This window comes from Ceratotherium simum, chromosome 38 (assembly GCF_057802395.1).
Source record: "Ceratotherium simum simum isolate JZ-2026a chromosome 38, ASM5780239v1, whole genome shotgun sequence".
NCBI lineage: Eukaryota > Metazoa > Chordata > Mammalia > Perissodactyla > Rhinocerotidae > Ceratotherium > Ceratotherium simum.
This window is the reverse complement of record NC_141937.1, coordinates 6,401,176-6,419,420: the sequence shown is the minus strand read 5'-3', so window position 1 is coordinate 6,419,420 and position 18,245 is coordinate 6,401,176. Positions and strand designations below refer to the sequence as shown.

General features: G+C 40.8%; 1 protein-coding gene across 1 annotated transcript in view; it reads right to left on the bottom strand.

Annotated features, from left to right (window-relative positions):
- PRKN (parkin RBR E3 ubiquitin protein ligase) overlaps nt 1–18,137 on the bottom strand; it is a 1,259,401-nt gene extending 1,241,264 nt beyond the window's left edge. Inside the window, exon 1 of the mRNA XM_014795395.2 lies at nt 18,022–18,137. Coding sequence (XP_014650881.2) covers nt 18,022–18,028 — 7 coding nt within the window. The 5' untranslated portion in view covers nt 18,029–18,137. The remainder of the gene's footprint in view (nt 1–18,021) is intronic.
- Between the last annotated feature and the right edge of the window lie 108 nt (nt 18,138–18,245).

Below are 18,245 nucleotides of genomic sequence, written 5' to 3'. Positions count from 1 at the left end.
GAAGTTCCTTGACACCCCTAATGACAGCATCACTTCTAATGACAACCTTAGAAGTTCCTAATGACACCCCTCTGTAGGACCACTTGTTGAGCCTCAAGTGGTAGCTGCTTGAAACCAACAGTAAACACATTGTTGACATGGAGAAGTTGTCTCTTTCTACACTACCTGATCCCTGTCTTCTCTCCTCTGACCTCAGTGTTTTAAGGAGAGAGATGATTGGGGTGGATCCAAGGTCTTCCTGTGCCCAAGGGGTACTTAAGGCCACACACACCAGCCCTAGTATGATGGGGAAGAGAGGGACTCAAACTATTTATAGCTCTGTTGGATACAGCAACCCAAGTTACCATCCTACCTGTTTCCATGGAGGGAAAGGACACTGAATTCAACTGCTGGGGTTTGGTGCTTCTCAGTGGGTAAGGAAAACTAAAGTAAGTTAGTGGGAAGAACCCTTTGGGCTTATTAAATGTGCTGTTGTTGTGGCTTCCATATCTGATTGTATAATAAGAACTGATGTGCTACATGTCTGCACTTTACAGATCCCACAAGTGTCAGAAGGGGTTTTCACATTCAGGAACTGCTGCCCATGGAGGGCATTTCCCAGTACAGTAGCATCACCTTCTTGATGGAGCCACAAAGTCCATGCTTTTTTTTTTTTTGAAACAAGTAGCTATTAATATGCAACTAAGCTCTTATGGAAAATGAACACCTGACAACTTCATTTTTGTGTGGGTCTACTTGGACTCAATGATTAATGACATGGGAAGGCCCCAACAGGCCTGCTAGACAAACAGAAATGGTATATTCAAGAGTGTAGCTGGTCTGGCCCTAGCATCATCTCAGTTTTACATGAAAAAAATGGCAGCTTTTCCTTTGGGGGAAACTATATTCCCCACTCCACCACCTGAAACAAAGCTTCTGGTTCAATAGTGCTCTCACAGATTTCTTTCAATGACTGGGCCTAGTTCACTGATGGTTTGGCTAAGTTAAGTTGATGGTTCCTTTGAACAGCAGCAGCCATCCAACACCAATGACAGCTCTGGAAGACCAACTGTGGTAAGGACCAGTCAGCACAATGGTCTGAATTGAAAGATGTCATTCTTGTCTTAGGCAATGCTCCCAAGGGCCAGGCACTTTATATTTTTACAGACCTTTAGACTATTGCCAATGGCCTAGCTGTCTGTCCAGTCTGCCATTTGAAAGACTCTAGACTGGCAGATTAATGACATCCCTCTATAGGACCACAAACTGTGGAAATAAATCATAGCTGCCTATCAGTCTGGGTCACTGATGTAGATGCCCATGGTAAGAGCCCATTCTCTGATGAGACCAATTGGAATCAAGCTGTTTTTCAAGCCTGTGCTGACCAGATCATTGTCATCACTACTGGGATCCATCTATTATACCATATATGGCAGACATGGCAGCACATCTGCCATCATGGACAGGGCCCAAAGTAAAGTTGTTTCTGATGCAGAGGCTACCACTGCATATCAGACTTGCAACTCCCACCAAAAGTTGGCCTGTTTGTCCTGCAGTGAAGAAGGTTATGTTTGCCTTGTCCACTCCTAGCAAACTGACTACATCAAACCCTTGATTCTTATTTTGGGATAACCCTAACATCTTACCACTGTCAACACTTTTTCAGGTTACTGTCCAGTCACTGACTTTGGCTACTCCACTGTGGCTCTTGAAACCAAACTGTCATATTTTTAGCTTTCCATACTATCTTTAGTCTGACAATGGTATGTCTTTTGCCATAAAGACCTCTCAACAATGGGCCAATAGTAAAAGTGATCAGTGGACATTTATGACCTTTACCATCCTCAGGTTGCTGGCATTACTGAGAGGTAAAATAGACTTAAAAAACTCAAAAAGATTTCTGACTCTACCTCTCTCACAGCCTCTTGGTCTACACACCTTACTTAGTAAGGCAGTTTGGTCACTAGATGTAGCCATCCCCAGAAAGATTACGGAGTTACATAGACCTATTTTGAAAATTGGAGAATAAATTTTGTAAAAATGCCCTTATTTTACTTATACCTGACCCTTCCAGACAAAAGGTTTGGATACAAGTAGGGGATAATTGGAGAAAAGATAATGTTATAGCTACTGGGAAGGGACATACCAATTTCATGGCTGTGGAGGAGAACAAGAAACCTGGCAACTGGGAGGGGGTTATTTCAAATCCCAGGAGGTACAGGGGAGAGTGATTAATGCTCTTTTAGTCCCCTATATCCAGTACCTCAGCTGGTGCAACAGTCAAATGATCTATGTGAGTCAAACGGCAGCAGTGCTGGTGGTCTGACTCACTGAACCACTTCTGAGCTTGTCATCCCCATCTATGGGCTACAAAAACAGAAAAAGTCATGTGGACATGGCTGGTCCTAAACTCTTCTGCTATGCCTGATGCCAATCAACAGCAGCTCCAAAACATGGACCTTCCCCTCATACCTGTGCAAACTCCCAGACTGACACAACCTTGTTTCAATCTGACTGATACAGATTCACAGCCTTGTCCTAACTCCAAAGCAGCTGTAGGTTGTTCCATGTCTGGTAATCGAGGCTGTAGCTACTCAGAAGACTGTCTATGTAGCCTAATGGTGATCCAAATCAAGTGTAGCAGCAAATTCCAAACACAGTGACTTGTTCTCTCTATGCAGGGGAGAGTGGACCATGGAATGGCTCTCCACTGGCCAAGAGGGTTGCTTTCTGGACCCTCTATTGCCCCCTGTTATTGTTGGCAATCACACCAAAGACCAGCCAGTCACTTCAGTCTTCCTTGTATGAGTCATAATAGATAATAGACTTGACTTAGACTGTTTTAATTAAGACCTACTAGTCTCTACCTAGGATTTATTCATAGTAGGCTAAATCAGGACCCTGGGCGGGGCCAGATGGATGGAGTCAATATTACAAGTTGGCCTCCTTCTGCTGCTTGGGATCCTATTGATCACAGCTCAAATTAAATGCTGTATGAGACAAGTTGAATAGATTTGGTCCCAGTGCTGTTGACCCAATTAATCAGAATGACCATGGAGTGAAATACTCATGTGAAAATTCATTACAAGCTAAGACGGTGTAGGGAAAGCTGTTGGTTATTGGGAGAGAGAGTTTTATTTGGGCCTCTTATTTCCCATGCATGTCTTGCTGAGTGGACAAAGATTGCATGGCCTTGACTTCCCTTTTACCTCGGCCATTTCTTAGGGTTGTTTATGCATCCAATAACCTTAAGAAATGAGGACTATCCCCAGACAAAGAGAAGGTTTGTTTACTGCTTGCTGTAAAAGTGGTAGATTCTTTAAACTCAATAAATGGTCCTCCTCTGCAATGCAAATCCACTGCTTGCATAGCATCCATCTGGGCCATATCACATAACCCCTGTGGAATTTGGGGGCAAAAAAAACTGGTGTAATTATGATAACATTTATGCAATTTGCTGTGCCACAAGTAATGAAATCCTTTGTCTCTGACCCATGAGTCTCGTGTCTTCTGCCAGCATTCATCCAACATTAACAGGCTAACTTATTAGTCTATAAGTAGAGTAAAAATCAATTCCCAAGCCCAACATGCTTATCTCTGGCTTGAACCACCTATGATACCTGATATAAAGCCCAGTTCAGGCAACCATCCCCATACTTAATGTTCAAATATGAACTTCCATAGATATGCTAAAGTTGAAGCTACTCATCATAGATTCTTTGTTGAAAGCATGAGAAAACCAGTAACACATGAATGTAAAAACCAAGGATCATTTCCCTATCTCCTAGAACCTAAACCCATGGGTTCTCCTATGGGAACTCTACACAAAACAGGAATTCTTCACTTCAGTTCCAGTTCTCCCATAGCAAAACCCCTATGAAGGGGTCTGTTACTCCCACCTCACTACAATATTGTGTGAAGAAATATTAGGTATATGGGATATTGTTATATTCTAGTTTAGGGGGAAGGGTAAGATATGGCCTGGATGGGAAAGGAAGTGAATAAGGAGTACTACTAGCCACAGGCAATATTTTATTTTGATTCCTAGCGTGATTTTCAAAAGTACCGTCAATCAGCCAACTAAACAATAAGTCTATCCTCATGGAGGCAGAAAAATGGCTAGAAGACCATTATTTATTTCAGGGATGGAGAGATTAAAAAGATTCAGAGAATAAAGAGTTGAGAAACATAATTTTATTTTCCATTGTCAAAAATCCTACAAAAGCAAAGTATTTAGGGTTCAAAATTCACCTTCAGAAATTTAATAAAAACTCAAACGGCACCAAGTGCTTTGTGCATGATTAACTGCAAAAGATTTTTATATTAGCTATGACTTACTGTTAAAAGCAAATTAAAAAAGAACTTGAGAAAGAGGATGAAATAACAATTTTGAAGCAGAATTACAAAAATCAACATTAAACTACTTCAGAGTTTTGTTCAGACTTCTAGCTAAGTGTCAAATCTGATATATTCTAGATTTACCCCTTTGTAATGTATATGAATAAAACAAACTGCTAAAAATTAGGAAAATTCAAATTGCTTCAGAGAGTAATTTCATATTCACTTGTCTCTACAATTCATTAAAAATAAAAATAAATCGTTTTTGAGAACAACCACAGACATGAATTTGATGGATGACCATTTCTCCGCCCCACTGTGAGCCATGAGGGAAAGGTAGATATGTTTATTCATGTTTTGTATCCTCATGGATAAGTGATGCTGTTGGCATGTCCTGTTATTTAATTAGGTGGAGGCAGAATAAATGCCTGATGCAAAGACACTGCTGGAGTTGTGGTTGATTACTGTAAACAGATACCAGTATTTCAAAACTACCCATAATTTCAAAAAAAGGTTAAAATTTAAATCTCTCTTACAAATAACAAGAAAGAACATCTTTAGAACAATTATGAAAAAATCCGACTTCAGGTCTTTGTTTTAGAACTGGACATTTCCATCATCCAGGGTCTTTGTCTAGCAGGGTTGAGGAGGAGGCGTGTGAACACTCCAGGAGGAGGATTGTATGGATGACATCAGAGCCGGTCAAACACTAAGAGCATGAAAATCTATTTTTCCCATTAAAAAAAACAAAACCCTCAGAATAATTAAAATGAATTCCTACCCAAATTAAATTGCCTTGAAGTTTTCAGTGCAAGCTTTAGGCATTATAAACACTCCTTGACTGTGGCCTGCCAGGTTTCCTCAATCAATCATGCAGTGGCCTAAAATTAAATTGAAATGATTGGATCAAGGAAAATCAAATTTTTTAACATTTAGTTTCAGTAATGTGATTAAGAAGCTTTTAGGGATATTGTAATTACTTTGAAGCTTTGAGCATATGTTTCTATGGAGAGTATTCCAAGGAGAAAAGCTGCACTAGGGAAACAAGTAAATACAGATCCCAATGAAGCAAAATACATTTGTTGTAAAGTTAAAAGCAAAAGGGAGGAAAGAGTCAATGCGCCCGTGCGATTTATACCCTAAACATCCCGCGCAGAGCAACTACTTTAAAATCCCAGCTCATTCCAGAATTGCAATAATGTGATGGCCTCCCTCTAAGGGCAGCGTTGGAGAAGCAATAAGGAGAAACAACAGTAAAGGACAGGGGAAAAAAGGGAAAAAGTCATCATTCTGTGCTAGCTCCAATTTTTGCACAGGAAAACGTGACAGACTAAAATCTCTCTCCCAAAATTAATGAATCATCTTCTCAGAATATGAAACATTTTCATATACCTAGCATACGCCAAAAATCAAACCATATAATTACTAGCTCTCTTCGTTAATTTTTTCATCCACGTCAACACTTACTGGGATTATGCTGGGCTTGGCGGCCACAAAGATAAACGAGATGAGGCTACACTCCGAAGGTCAGTAGCAGCAGAGACTGGATTCTTCTAAGGAGGTGCCTCAACCTCAGAAACAGGGAGGGAGACTGGAGAAGACAAAACAGGAGAGAAGACAATGGTCTCCTCTCCTTTCATTCACAACAGTTACTCACTCAACAATTATTTATCATGCACAAACATAATTCTTCCCTCAAGAATGAGGCAGGTAAGTAAACACACAACCTTAAAATTAAATGAGGTTAGGTCTTGAAACTTGAGCAGGAAAATGATTCGGTCAAAATAATCTGAAGTCTGTAAAATCCTCTTTTGGAGGATTTGTTTGTTCTGATTATATGAAAGTACAGCTAATTGTGCCAATAGCCTAAAGTTGGTATGTAGGAAGCAGTGCAATAGACTCTGAGTGTTTAATTTAGCTGCTGTCAATTTTATTTTATTTTTTAATTTGAATTCACTTCTCACGTTCAACCCCAGACACTGCCACTCCCTACTGTCTTGGAGGAGTCCTGATTCACCAAGTTATTTAGGTTACCTGCCACTGACCACTGCAGGCATTAATGTTTGCTTCCTCTGCCCAAATGGGCCTTAGAAGTCAACACAAAGTGTCCGTTGGTTGCAGACTTGATGCTCTTTATTAAATCAAGATAGACCAGACTAGTAACATCATCATTTCTCCGTTAGCCAAAAGTAAATGAGGGAGATTTAACTTGGCCTTGCTGCCAAAGCTATCTTTCTAAAAATAAATTTGACCATGCCTGTGGCTAGCATTAAGACCAAGTGGTTCCTCGTTACTCACAGAGCAAAACCCGAACTCTCCAGCATGGCATAGAACACTGCCATGGCTAGGCTCCGACCCTCTATACCCCTATCCCTCATGACTTCCTCCTGCAGGCTCCTTCTGCTCTATCTTTGTCAACTACTCCTCCTTCCCCAACACAGCGTCTGCTTACAGCCCCCAGGCCTTGCTCTGTCTAAAATGCACTTTCGTTATTTGCCTGCTCAGGAGACCACTCAGACCCCAAGGTCTAGCTCAAATACCACCTCTGCTCTGGAGGTTCCTCTGCTTTACCACATAATTAAACACGCTTCCTTTATAGCTTCTGTTATTGCTGATCATTATTTTGCAAGTGTACACAGCATCTTCCCTAAATCATGATTCCTCATTTAGCTATGCAGGCTTGGTGCCCGTCACAGGTCTGTGAGTCTCAATAAATGTTTGTTGAATTTGACATTTATTTGCTTACTTCTTTTTTACAATAAAAATAAACTTTTTGTTTTCTTACAAATCAAATTCTGCATCTATTTTAAAAATTTATTCCATATTTCTGTTAGAGTTTCTCCTAACTGCACTAACAATGTATAGTGGAATATTTTTCAAATGTTTCAGCCAAAACTGCCTTCATGAAACCAAATTCTCTACTGACATCTTAAAAAAAAATGAAGCAAATTAAGCTACATGATTTCATTCTTTTTTGTCCTTCACAACTTGACTAGAATTTATTTGAAACTTCTAACTGTGTAATTGTCAACCAAGACAGATTAGTTATTATTTACGAAGGGCAGGTCAATGTTAAACAACTCCACAGGAGCGTTAGTTGTCTGACGTTCATAGTCACTGGCAAATAAGAAATCAAAATGTACATAAAATGATTATTTGCTCCTGCTTTGCCTGATCATGTGTTGCTGCGTGAAGGCATATTTCCTGTCAAAAGCATAACAAAGCTTCCTCTGCTCTACAGGATACAAATGAGCACCTGGTACAGCAAATTACCGGGCTGTAATTCACCATCTCAGTCCTGGAGTGTCGCCACATGTTCTCTCGCCACCTGGGAACACTACCTTGAAAAGTGAGTTACGTCCTTGGCCAGCCTTACCAACCAGTGCACAAAACAAATACTAGCTTCCTCATGTGTAACATTACTGCACTGCCTTTAAAGATTTTATTTATTTTATTTTTTTTTTGCCCCCAAAGACCCAGTAGATAGTTGTATGTCACTGCTGCACACCCTTCTAGTTGCTGTATGTGGGACTCGGCCCCAGGATGGACAGAGAAGTGGTGCCTCGATGCGCACCCGGGATCCGAACCCGGGCCGCCAGCATCGCAGCGCGCGCACTTAACCACCAAGCCACAGGGCCGGCCCTGCACTGCCTTTAAATGACCTCAGAAAAGGCAAAATCAAGTAGTATCGCTGTTAAGGCAATGTCCTCTATCTGTCAACCTTAGTTCACAATAAGACTCTTCAAAATCAGCTTTCAAATGGTGAAAGCCTTAACGGTAACTGTGGTAGCTGAATAGGACCTCCTCAAGATGTCCGTGTTTTAGTCCCTGAAACCTGTGAATGTGACCTTATATGGCAAAAGAGACTTGGCAGATATGATTAAATTAAGGATCCTGAGATGGGGAGATGATCCTGGCAGCCCCTAAATGTAATCGCAAGTGTTCTTAGGAGAGGAGGGCAGAGGGAGATTTGACTACAGTGAAGGAGAAGGCAACATGACCGCAGAAATAGAGACTGGAGTGAGGCAGCCAGGAACCAGGGAGGAAGTGGAAGAGGATTCTCCACTGGAGATTCCAGAAGAAACCAGTCCTGCTAACACCTTGATTTTAGCCCCTGAAAACTCATGTTGGACCTGTGGCCTCCAAAACTGTAAGAGAATAAATTTGTGTTGTTTTAAGCCACCAAATTTGCGGTAAGTTGTTACAGCAGCAACAGGAAACTAACACGGTAACTGAGCCATGCCTCAAAAGTGTCTAACGCTATTGAAACAAGTTAGTAAAATTATGGTACTCATGTGTGCTTTCCAGAAAACACTACTTTTATAACCAGAATATGAAATTTCTTGATGCTACCACTAGTAATTTATTGGACTTAATTTTTCACAAAAGCTACACATATTACAATGGTGATGCATTTGTCCTATTCTTAAGACTGTGTTTATAACATTTATTGCATTTCTGTATTTGCAAAATATTATATACTTAATGTTGAAGATCTGAAAAACACAGAAACCACAATGCAAAAAAATCCCACAATCCAAAGATAACAATTTTGGGGTCTACTTCTTGAAATTTTTATATATATAAATGGTACCTAACGCTATCTAGTTTTCAGTTATGGTAACTAAGCTCTTACGTGAATACTTAAAACAAAATCTTTTTTTTTTTTAAACAGTTTTTTTAATTTATTTTTTCTGTGTGTGTGAGGAAGATCAGCCTTGAGCTAACATCCATGCTAATCCTCTTTTTGCTGAGGAAGACCGGCTCTGAGCTAACATCTATCACCAATCCTCCTCCTTTTTTTTTTCCCCCAAAGCCCCAGTAGACAGTTGTATGTCATAGCTGCACATCCTTCTAGTTGCTGTATGTGGGACGCGGCCTCAGCATGGCCAGAGAAGCAGCGCGTCGGTGCGCACCCGGGATCCGAACCCGAGCCGCCAGTAGCGGAGCGCGAGCACTTAACCGCTAAGACACGGGGCCAGCCCAAAATCTTTCTTAACTATTAAAGAATTCACATATATTTATCAGTCTTAGGTCATTAATGTTAATCACTCTGTTATCATTGCTTGAGCCCCCCCCTCCAAAAAAATCATGTCACCTCCAGAAACCTGAACTCAAATGACATCACCACCCCTTCTCTAACTTTACCAGCATAATCGGCATTCTATTGGGTATAAAATGATTAAATTGGCTGCAGAAGCCAGAAGGGATTTTTTTAAATAAATTTATACACGAAGAATTGTGACAACCATGATTGGATCCAATAGAGAAGTTCCTTAGATGTTAGGCCCCAAACAAGAACTATTCCAGAACTTCTCCCTGACCCCCAAAATAGAGTTATAAAATGTGCTGCAGTACCCAGTAATTGCCATGGTTTAAAGGCAAGCATATACACCTAGTGTAAAACTCTAGCATTACATACTGAGAATAAGATTATTTGGTGACTTCCTTGAAATCAAGCTGATAGAAAAAAAATCAATACATTTGACAGTAACTTTGCAGGTGGTGAGAAATCGAAGTTGCCACACACATACACAAAAATGGACAGTGAAGAAAGAAGAAAACTCTAGAGAGGGTGACAATAAAGGAAGAAATCCCCCTATCTATCACTGGCTGGGCATTTCACCAATTCCTAAATGAATAGGAATGGGAAGGAACTATCAGACCTCCACTGTATTTTATTTTCTGTTTGCCTGATATAATTAGGTCTAAATTTACCGCACAGTAAAACATATACAATTCCTATCGGATACTATTAATTCAGGCATCTTCATTTAAAAACATCTTTAGGGGCCGGTCCGGTGGTGCAAGCGGTTGGGTGTGCGCGCTCCGCTGTGGTGGCCCGGGGTTCGCCGGTTCAGATCCCGGGCATGCACCGACGCACCGCTTGTCAGGCCATGCTGTGGTGGCGTCCCATATAAAGTGGAGGAAGATGGGCACGGATGTTAGCCCAGGGCCAGTCTTCCACAGCAAAAAAGAGGAGGATTGGCATTGGATGTTAGCTCAGCGCTGGTCTTCCTCACACACACACAAAAATAATAAAATTTAAAAAATAAAAACATCTGTAGATACTGTCACACATAAACATCCAAACTTGGTGGAAGCCTACTGACTTGGGCAGTCTACATTTGCTTGTGGCCAGCAGTCCAGATAAGCAACAACTCATAGAATACCGCCTCAGTTGTGCTTCAGTCGGTACCTCTCACTCCCCAAGGATGGGCCAGAGAGCTGGAAACAACAAGCCAGAGTCCAAGGGTAGAGAGAAGCATGCTAAAGCATGAATTCTTCCTCTTAAATAGTTAGTTCTCCAGGCAGTGGGCCCAACTGTTGCCCTATCCACCAGCCAACCCAGAGTCCTCACTCCCCAAAGCTCTTGCTCAGGGAAAATATTATCATCAGGACCAGATTCCTCTGAAAACAAAATGCACAGGCTGGGCCTACAAATAGTTTTCCTGCAGACAACTCCCTGTCTAGCGGGGAGGGCCATGGTGGCTCCCAGGCTGTGGAGTCAGGCCACTCCTGTCAGGACCCTCAGAAACCCTTTAAGCCCAATGGTCAAGCCCTGTGGAAGCAAGGAAACAGCTCACCATTTAATTATTCAGACAACAGCTGCTCCTGTGAACTGAAGAACAAAATGTTATAATTCCAGCTTCTGAGAAAATTGAGGAATGTGAGGAAGAAAAAACAAGAGGGAAAGGAAAAGGGGGAGTGCAGGTGGATGCTACAGCCACAGGTTGCTTGATCTCAGAAACACAGACATTATAAACTCTCAGTCCTATTTCTCTACATTATTAACACAGAGGGAGTTTCAGGCATCTAATTCTTATCTTTCCATGTTCTGGAAAACGGATCTACTCTGAACAACAAGCTTAAAAAATTACTATGCAGTTACAAAAGCTTCATCTCAGGTCATCTTATTTATGCACTGAAACTCCAAAAACATTTAATAATAGCAATAACTAGCACATCCATCAATTATATAGATAAATAATGAAAATGTCTCAATTGGAATACCAATATTAGTTCCCTAATCACTATTTTTTTTTCCTAATTTGATGAGGGTGGGTGGGGGTTTGAGGGATGGGTAAGGTTGCTATATATCGTATGCAGAGATTTTTCTCTCTTCCAATGTTAAGGGCTCTAATGTTACCCTTTATGGAGGACCCTGTTCAAGTCTTACAGTAAAAGTAAATTGGAGAAATCATCAATAACCCATCAGTACTCTTAAAAATACAAACATTTGTCCAAGGATGGTCTCAATACACAGCCAGGCATGTAAGTTATGCAGATATTAAAAAGGAAGAAACTCGACTCTGCACTATTCTAGGTCACTCAGTAGCTCTAGCTATAGCAACACTGTTTTCTCCATTTACAAAAGTATAAATAGAAACCTAAGTATCATGTGCCACTTATCAAAGGAGATACAAATTATTTTTGGAACACAAATAAATTTAAAACTTTAGCAACATGAAAAAAAAAGGCATACCTGTCAATGAGAGACAGTAATAGGTTCTATAAAGATAAGAACATTTTTTTTAGAAATATGGCCCTTGATGAGAGATGAGTTAATGATATATGAGATCACTGTCACCATTCCTACCCCACGACTGTCCTTTCACTCTCAGTGGAAGATCATCTCCCACTTGAGAGAGAAAAAGAAGCCATTAACAGTTACCTGGACTTCTTGGCACTATTGCATATACTACAGTTTTCCATTACGGCCATAGACATCCTTCTAAAATATAATCCGTTCATAATGCTCTCCTGTACACAATGGTTCAATGACTCCTCCTTGCCACCAAATGAAAAGCCACTCTCCTTGACATTGCTCACATACTGTGCCCTTCTAGACTGGTGCCAGACTACTCCTCCAGCCTCCACCTCACCACATGCCTTTCATTCCATTCTTCCCTCTCCCCTCCATGCCACAGCTCATGTCTCTTCCTGGATCTAGAATGCTGCCTTCATCTGGTTAATTCCCACTTATCCTTCAGGGCAACTCAAATGGCTCCTCTAGAAAGAGTGGATCCACCAGTCTCTGTTAGCTGCCCTCTCCAGGGCTTCCCTGTATAAACCTGTATCATGGTACTTACCATTAAGGATTTCAAACCTTTATTTTTCTGTACACCTTCTACACTACGAGCAAGCACCTGACAAATAGTAGTTGCTAAAATCTGGGTTGATTCTAAAGGAGGAACTAATTGCTTCAGATAGAGAAGTGTGAGAGGTGACACAGGTGGAGATCTTAAGGAAAACTTCATATAAAGCTGGTGTCATTTGAAGGATGAGCAGTAGTTTCCAGATGTACTATGGAGAGGAAGGGCATTCAAAGCTGAGAGAACAACATGAAAAATCGTGCGTGTGTGAGTTTCTATCTACACATATCTTTCTAACTACTCTGCTTCTGTTGGAGAAAGGGTGGAATCCTTACCCCAAATACGTGTCTTATCAGTCCAACTAGATCACAGACTCCTTGGGGACAAATGGTCTCTCATATTTCTTCGTGTCCCTTTCCCACAGGCCATATATACACATCACTACCCACAGGCCCACCCGCCCCCCCCCCCCGCCCAGCAACACCTGATCCAGTACCTTAGAACGAACTAACACTGAAATCATTATTGTGAATTGAAATACCTATTAATCCAAGGAAGAAAGTTTTCTATTTAGTGAAAACAGATATTTGAATTAGCCTGGTGAAAGTCCTAGTTCATGAGGACACATAGGAGTGGGGGAAATAGTAATCTGGGTTAAAAGGAATTGCAGTACGATGTTCTCCCATAGGGTGAAATAAACAAGCCAGGAAGGTGAGCTGCAACATAAAGCAGCCGGCTGTCACATAAATCTTTCTTTAATATTACAAAACTTAAGAGAGAAACCATTCAGATTACTACAAAGAAACATTTAAAATGAGCTCATTAAATGCAAATTAAAACAGAAACACTGAATAAGCACTGGGCCACAATTAAAGGCTGAAGAAACAGCAGGTAGGAAACAATTTCCATTGATCAAAGAACTAAAAGCTAACAGAATCAAGTATTCTACACTGTAACTGCTTTCATAAATATGAAGCATTTCGAAGTAGAGAGAACTTTTTTTTTTGCATTTTTCAAAGAAGTGGAGGTAGAAATGCATTTGCATATCTTAATACAAAGTACTTTCACTGTATCATTTTCAAGCAATGAAGCTATGAGGTTTCAAAAAAATGCAGACTTCAAAAAAAAAAAAAATCCTTAGAAATAGTTCCAAAACTGAAAAGGGCATAAGGTCATCATTTTAGAGCTTTTGGACCCAAAGAAGAACTGTACATAATTACATGAAATGTTCTATGCCAAAATTTAGTAGAACTTCTTTGTGGCACAACTGTATCTCATCATCAACAGAAGCTTTTAGAGCCTACCCCGGGTACTCAGACGCAGGGTCACTCTTCATCTCAAATTATTGAAATAGAAGGGAAAGTAGCAGTACACAGTACATTCAACTAGAAATATAAATTCTGAGACCTTAATTAACATTCACCACATACGAGCTTTAAAACAAATATGCAGATTTGTGGGCAAAGAGTAAACTTAGACTGTACATTCCTGATGGCAGGGCATCTTTTTCTGTTTTATTCACTAGTGTATCACTGGCACCTGGAGCAGCACTGGGCACACAGTAGGTGCTCAATTATTAGATATGCTTTTGTGAAAATAAAGCATTATCAAATGAAAAGTGGCAGGTTTTTTCTTCATAAGTTCATTTTAAAAATTAAAATATACTGCTTTTCATCTATCAGAAAGGCAAAAGTAAAAATAGTTTATGGTACACAAGGGGGAAATGGGCACTCTTATAAACACTGTCAGGAAGGGCAGAGCCAACAAGGACAACACACTTTGTGCAGTTTGTGCACTGCTCAGAGGCACTAAACCTAGGGAGAGGCAGAGGGGGAGAGGGGAAACCCAGCAGGTGCTCTGCTGGTGAAAGCTGAGTCAGTCCTGGGAGGGATGTCTTTTTGTAATTTTTCAGCCCACAGGGAGAGGGCAGCTCTTTGCTACCTTGTTGCGGTAGACAGGAGTATAAAATAGGGCAACTTATTTGAGAACAATTTGGAAATACCTAGTCAAATTCAAAATCTACAAACCCTTTGACTAAAAAATCCACCCAGAAACTGTAATAAGATTTTTACTTTACATATATACTTAAACATTCAAATAAAATGATATGGACACAAACATTCCTGATGATAGCAATTGTCTGTAAACCTACTAAATGCTCATTTATTGAAGAGTATTTGCATAATTTGTATATATCCAGAAAATAAAACACTAGGCGGGAATTACTGTGAGGTGGATCTGTACATGCAGATATACAAGTTTTCTAAGAGATGTTAAGTTAAACGACGTACAAAACAGACTATGTTCTAATTATTGTTTTTTTTTTTTTAACTCAATCACAAACCTTTTTAAAGAATAAGACATTGAATTTGAATTTCAATATTGGCAACATTGTTGTATAAATATCCAAGCACTTTAATATCTGATACTACTCAAATACCTGAATCCAGTTCTGCAGGACATTTAGAATATACCTCAAATATCACTACTAAAATTCAATTTTAAATACAAAGAATTGCTAATTTTAAAAAAGGGTGAAATAAATTTTAATAGAGGTGTCCAAAATTACATTTTTCTAAGTTGAATTTTCTTAAGCTTTTCTATTTTGCTTTAGATTATCCTCAAGTCCTTCTCCACACTTCTCACAAAGTTATAGTTTTTCATCGACTTCAATTAGATTATGTTTCTGTAGCTGTCTGGGTCAGGGCATTTAACATATCAATCATAATCCAAGTGGGGAATGTAAGTACTTTGGAAACAGTCTCCGTGCCAAGAAGGAATCCCGGGTTTTAAGAAAGTAAAAGGAAGGTAATTTTATTGGTAGTGAGGTAATAGTCAATCTCCTTTACTCCTATTCCACTGAGAAACCCATTTTTGTTTTTCCTCAAAAGTGATGGAAGATTCAAATAAAGTAGAAGAGTACTATTTGCATTAACGAGGGTGTAGCAATTAAAGAGAGCACAGGCATGAAAGGGGCAAGTATGAGTAGCACGCATGTCTTTAACAGAAAAAACTATCCCCAGATACATGTGTATTTGTTCTCCAGCTTATCACTGCGCAGAGACTCACATCTTTCTTGGCTCTCAAGTTTAGTTGCGGAAACAGGAAACCCATCCCTCTAAGATGTCCCTTCACTTGCTTCCACTTTCACTAACCTTTAGCATTATTCAACACAACCAAGTCCAAAACTGGCAGTTAATATTTTTATTAAAATATGCCCACCAACAGAATTGGGCAATGCAACTAGTTGTATAAAATAATGTATTGCACACTGTCCACATGGTTTTATATGGAAGGTACTTGTCCTGGGAAGGGGCACGGATTTAATTATTTATGTTGTAACACACATTTATCTGCACTATGTAAAACAATAGCTGGAGTATGGGAAAGAATGCCTTTTAAATCCACCTCATATTCTCCATGTCATTACTAGACATTGTCTAATCAACCACACCGTACTCTTCCTTCTTGTGGCCCTAAATCCCAAATAAAAACTAAACTGCCTAAACATATTTCCTCCTAATAAAGTTATTCATATAATCATTTATTAGAATTTAGAATTATGATGATTTTTAGATCTTTTTTTTTTTAAATATTTCTTTATTTATTGTGTGTGTGTGGGGAAGAGCAGCCCTGAGCTAACATCTGCCAATCCTCCTCATTTTGCCGAGGAAGACTGGCCCTGGGCTAACATCCGTGCCCATCTTCCTTCCCTTTATATGGGACGCCGCCACAGCATGGCCTGACAAGCGGTGCGTCAGTGCACACCCGGGATCCGAACCCGAGTCGCCAGCAGCAAAGCGCGCGCACTTAACCGCTATGCCACGGGGCCGGCCCCTGATTTTTAGATCTTTAAATTCCTGTCTTCTTTATATAGCTTTACCATAAATGTTTCTTTTAAAATTATTCACGCATTACATTAAGTTGAATTAAAATTTGTGCAATTGTCTTCAAAATAAGGTATAGACTATTTTTTCTTATAAAATAGTGATAGTATGGATTTTGAAAAACTTCTACTTGGTTTTCTGATTCAGATCAGAGTTGTGTTTACAAGTGGATCTTGTGTAACTGCCACCTAAAAAGGTTCAAAAGATTCCTAAATATTTACACATTTTTATTAATTTGACAGCTTTCAAAAGTCATTCACCAAAAGTTATACCAGGCTAGAAAGGTAAGAAAAGTTGGACATCTTTAGGTTTTATCATTGCTGCAAAGACAGTGTCAGTTAACTGGCATGATTCTCCTAGTTACAGGTAGAATGTTTTACATTTTAACATTATTTTCATAAATAAAAGATTTAAGAAGAGTTTATCACTGCATACAAACTTACATATTTTAAAAATCCACCTCTCATCTTTCTGGACAAACCACATCTGACTTCAGATGCACTCGCTGCAATCAAAAGTGTTTTGTAAGTGGCGCCTGTCAAGAATAATCCTAAAATAAACTCACTAAATCTTCAATGCATAATCTAAAACAAGTCTCTGTCATAATAAACTCCAAACTAGCAATGTTTTCTAATCATATTGTGCATTTCCACTAATTTTCAGAGATAATCCCTAAAATAACTTTTGGTTTAACAACCCTGGAAGAGAGGAACTTTGCTAATCTTATACATCACAGTGCTTATAAACAATTCTAGTAGCCACTTCCAAAGCTTTATTCACAAAAATGCACCTAGGTTATTCTGTGTTTGGAAAAAAAAAAAAACAACTTTTGCATAGTGAATTAATGATTCACTATGCAAAAGGTTTTAACCCTTGCTATGATTTACTCTTTTTTTAAAGATTTTATTTATTTTATTTTTTCCCCCCAAAGCCCCAGTGGATAGTTGTATGTCGTAGCTGCACATCCTTCTAGTTGCTGTATGCGGGACTCGGCCTCAGGATGAACGGAGAAGTGGTGCCTCGATGCGCACCCGGGATCCGAACCCGGGCCACCAGCATCGCAGCACGCGCACTCAACCACCAAGCCACGGGGCCGGCCCGCTATGATTTACTCTTAATCGTTCATCTCAGACCTTCAATGAGAGATTTAAAAGAAAAAATCCCAGGGAGCAAGAAGTTTAAATCCACCTGCAGGAATTTCTTTTGATGACAACCATCATCACCAGGTACCTTCCATTAGAGTCAATGCTTCGCTAGGGTCTCCCTTAAAGAATCCTACAGACAGTGGGTCCCAATCTGTCCTAAACTGGAAGACACCGACCAAGGCTCCCTGAGGGATGGAAATGGGGGCGGACAGGAAGGCCTTCCCACGGACCCCCACAGGTCTGACTGAGCAGTGCACTCGCTGTGGGATAGTGGAACCCAGCGTCCACCTGGGGAGGAGCACCCCAGGGTCCCTCGCCAGGTTGTCTTCAGTGGGAAGCTTGTCACAGCAGGGGCGGGGTGGGGGCTTAGAACACACACGCACTTATTCTCCTGGACCACGGCGGGCACTGGGAAGCCGCCGGCGCGGGCAGAGGACGGCGCGGACGCTGCCGCCCTGCCCTTGACAGTTGGCACTGGCAGGCACCCTGGGGTCCCCGTCGGCCGAGGCCCGGCGTGGCGCCACGGCAGGGCGCGGGACGGCGCAGAGAGGCTGTACCTGGCAGGCACCCACGTACCGATCATGGTCACTGGGCAGGTGGAGGCTGCCGGACAGGGCGAGGACTACCAGGGCGCCGAAGCCCACCCGCGCCTTCCACCAGCGGCGCTCCGGGGTTAAATCGTCCAAGACTCCCCTCCCTGTGCCCGGCCGTCGGAATGCGCACGCGCGAACGGCGCGCAGCCCGGGGCTTTCTGGGAGTCGTAGTTTTAATGCGTAGTTTCTCCTCACCCCCGCCCGCCT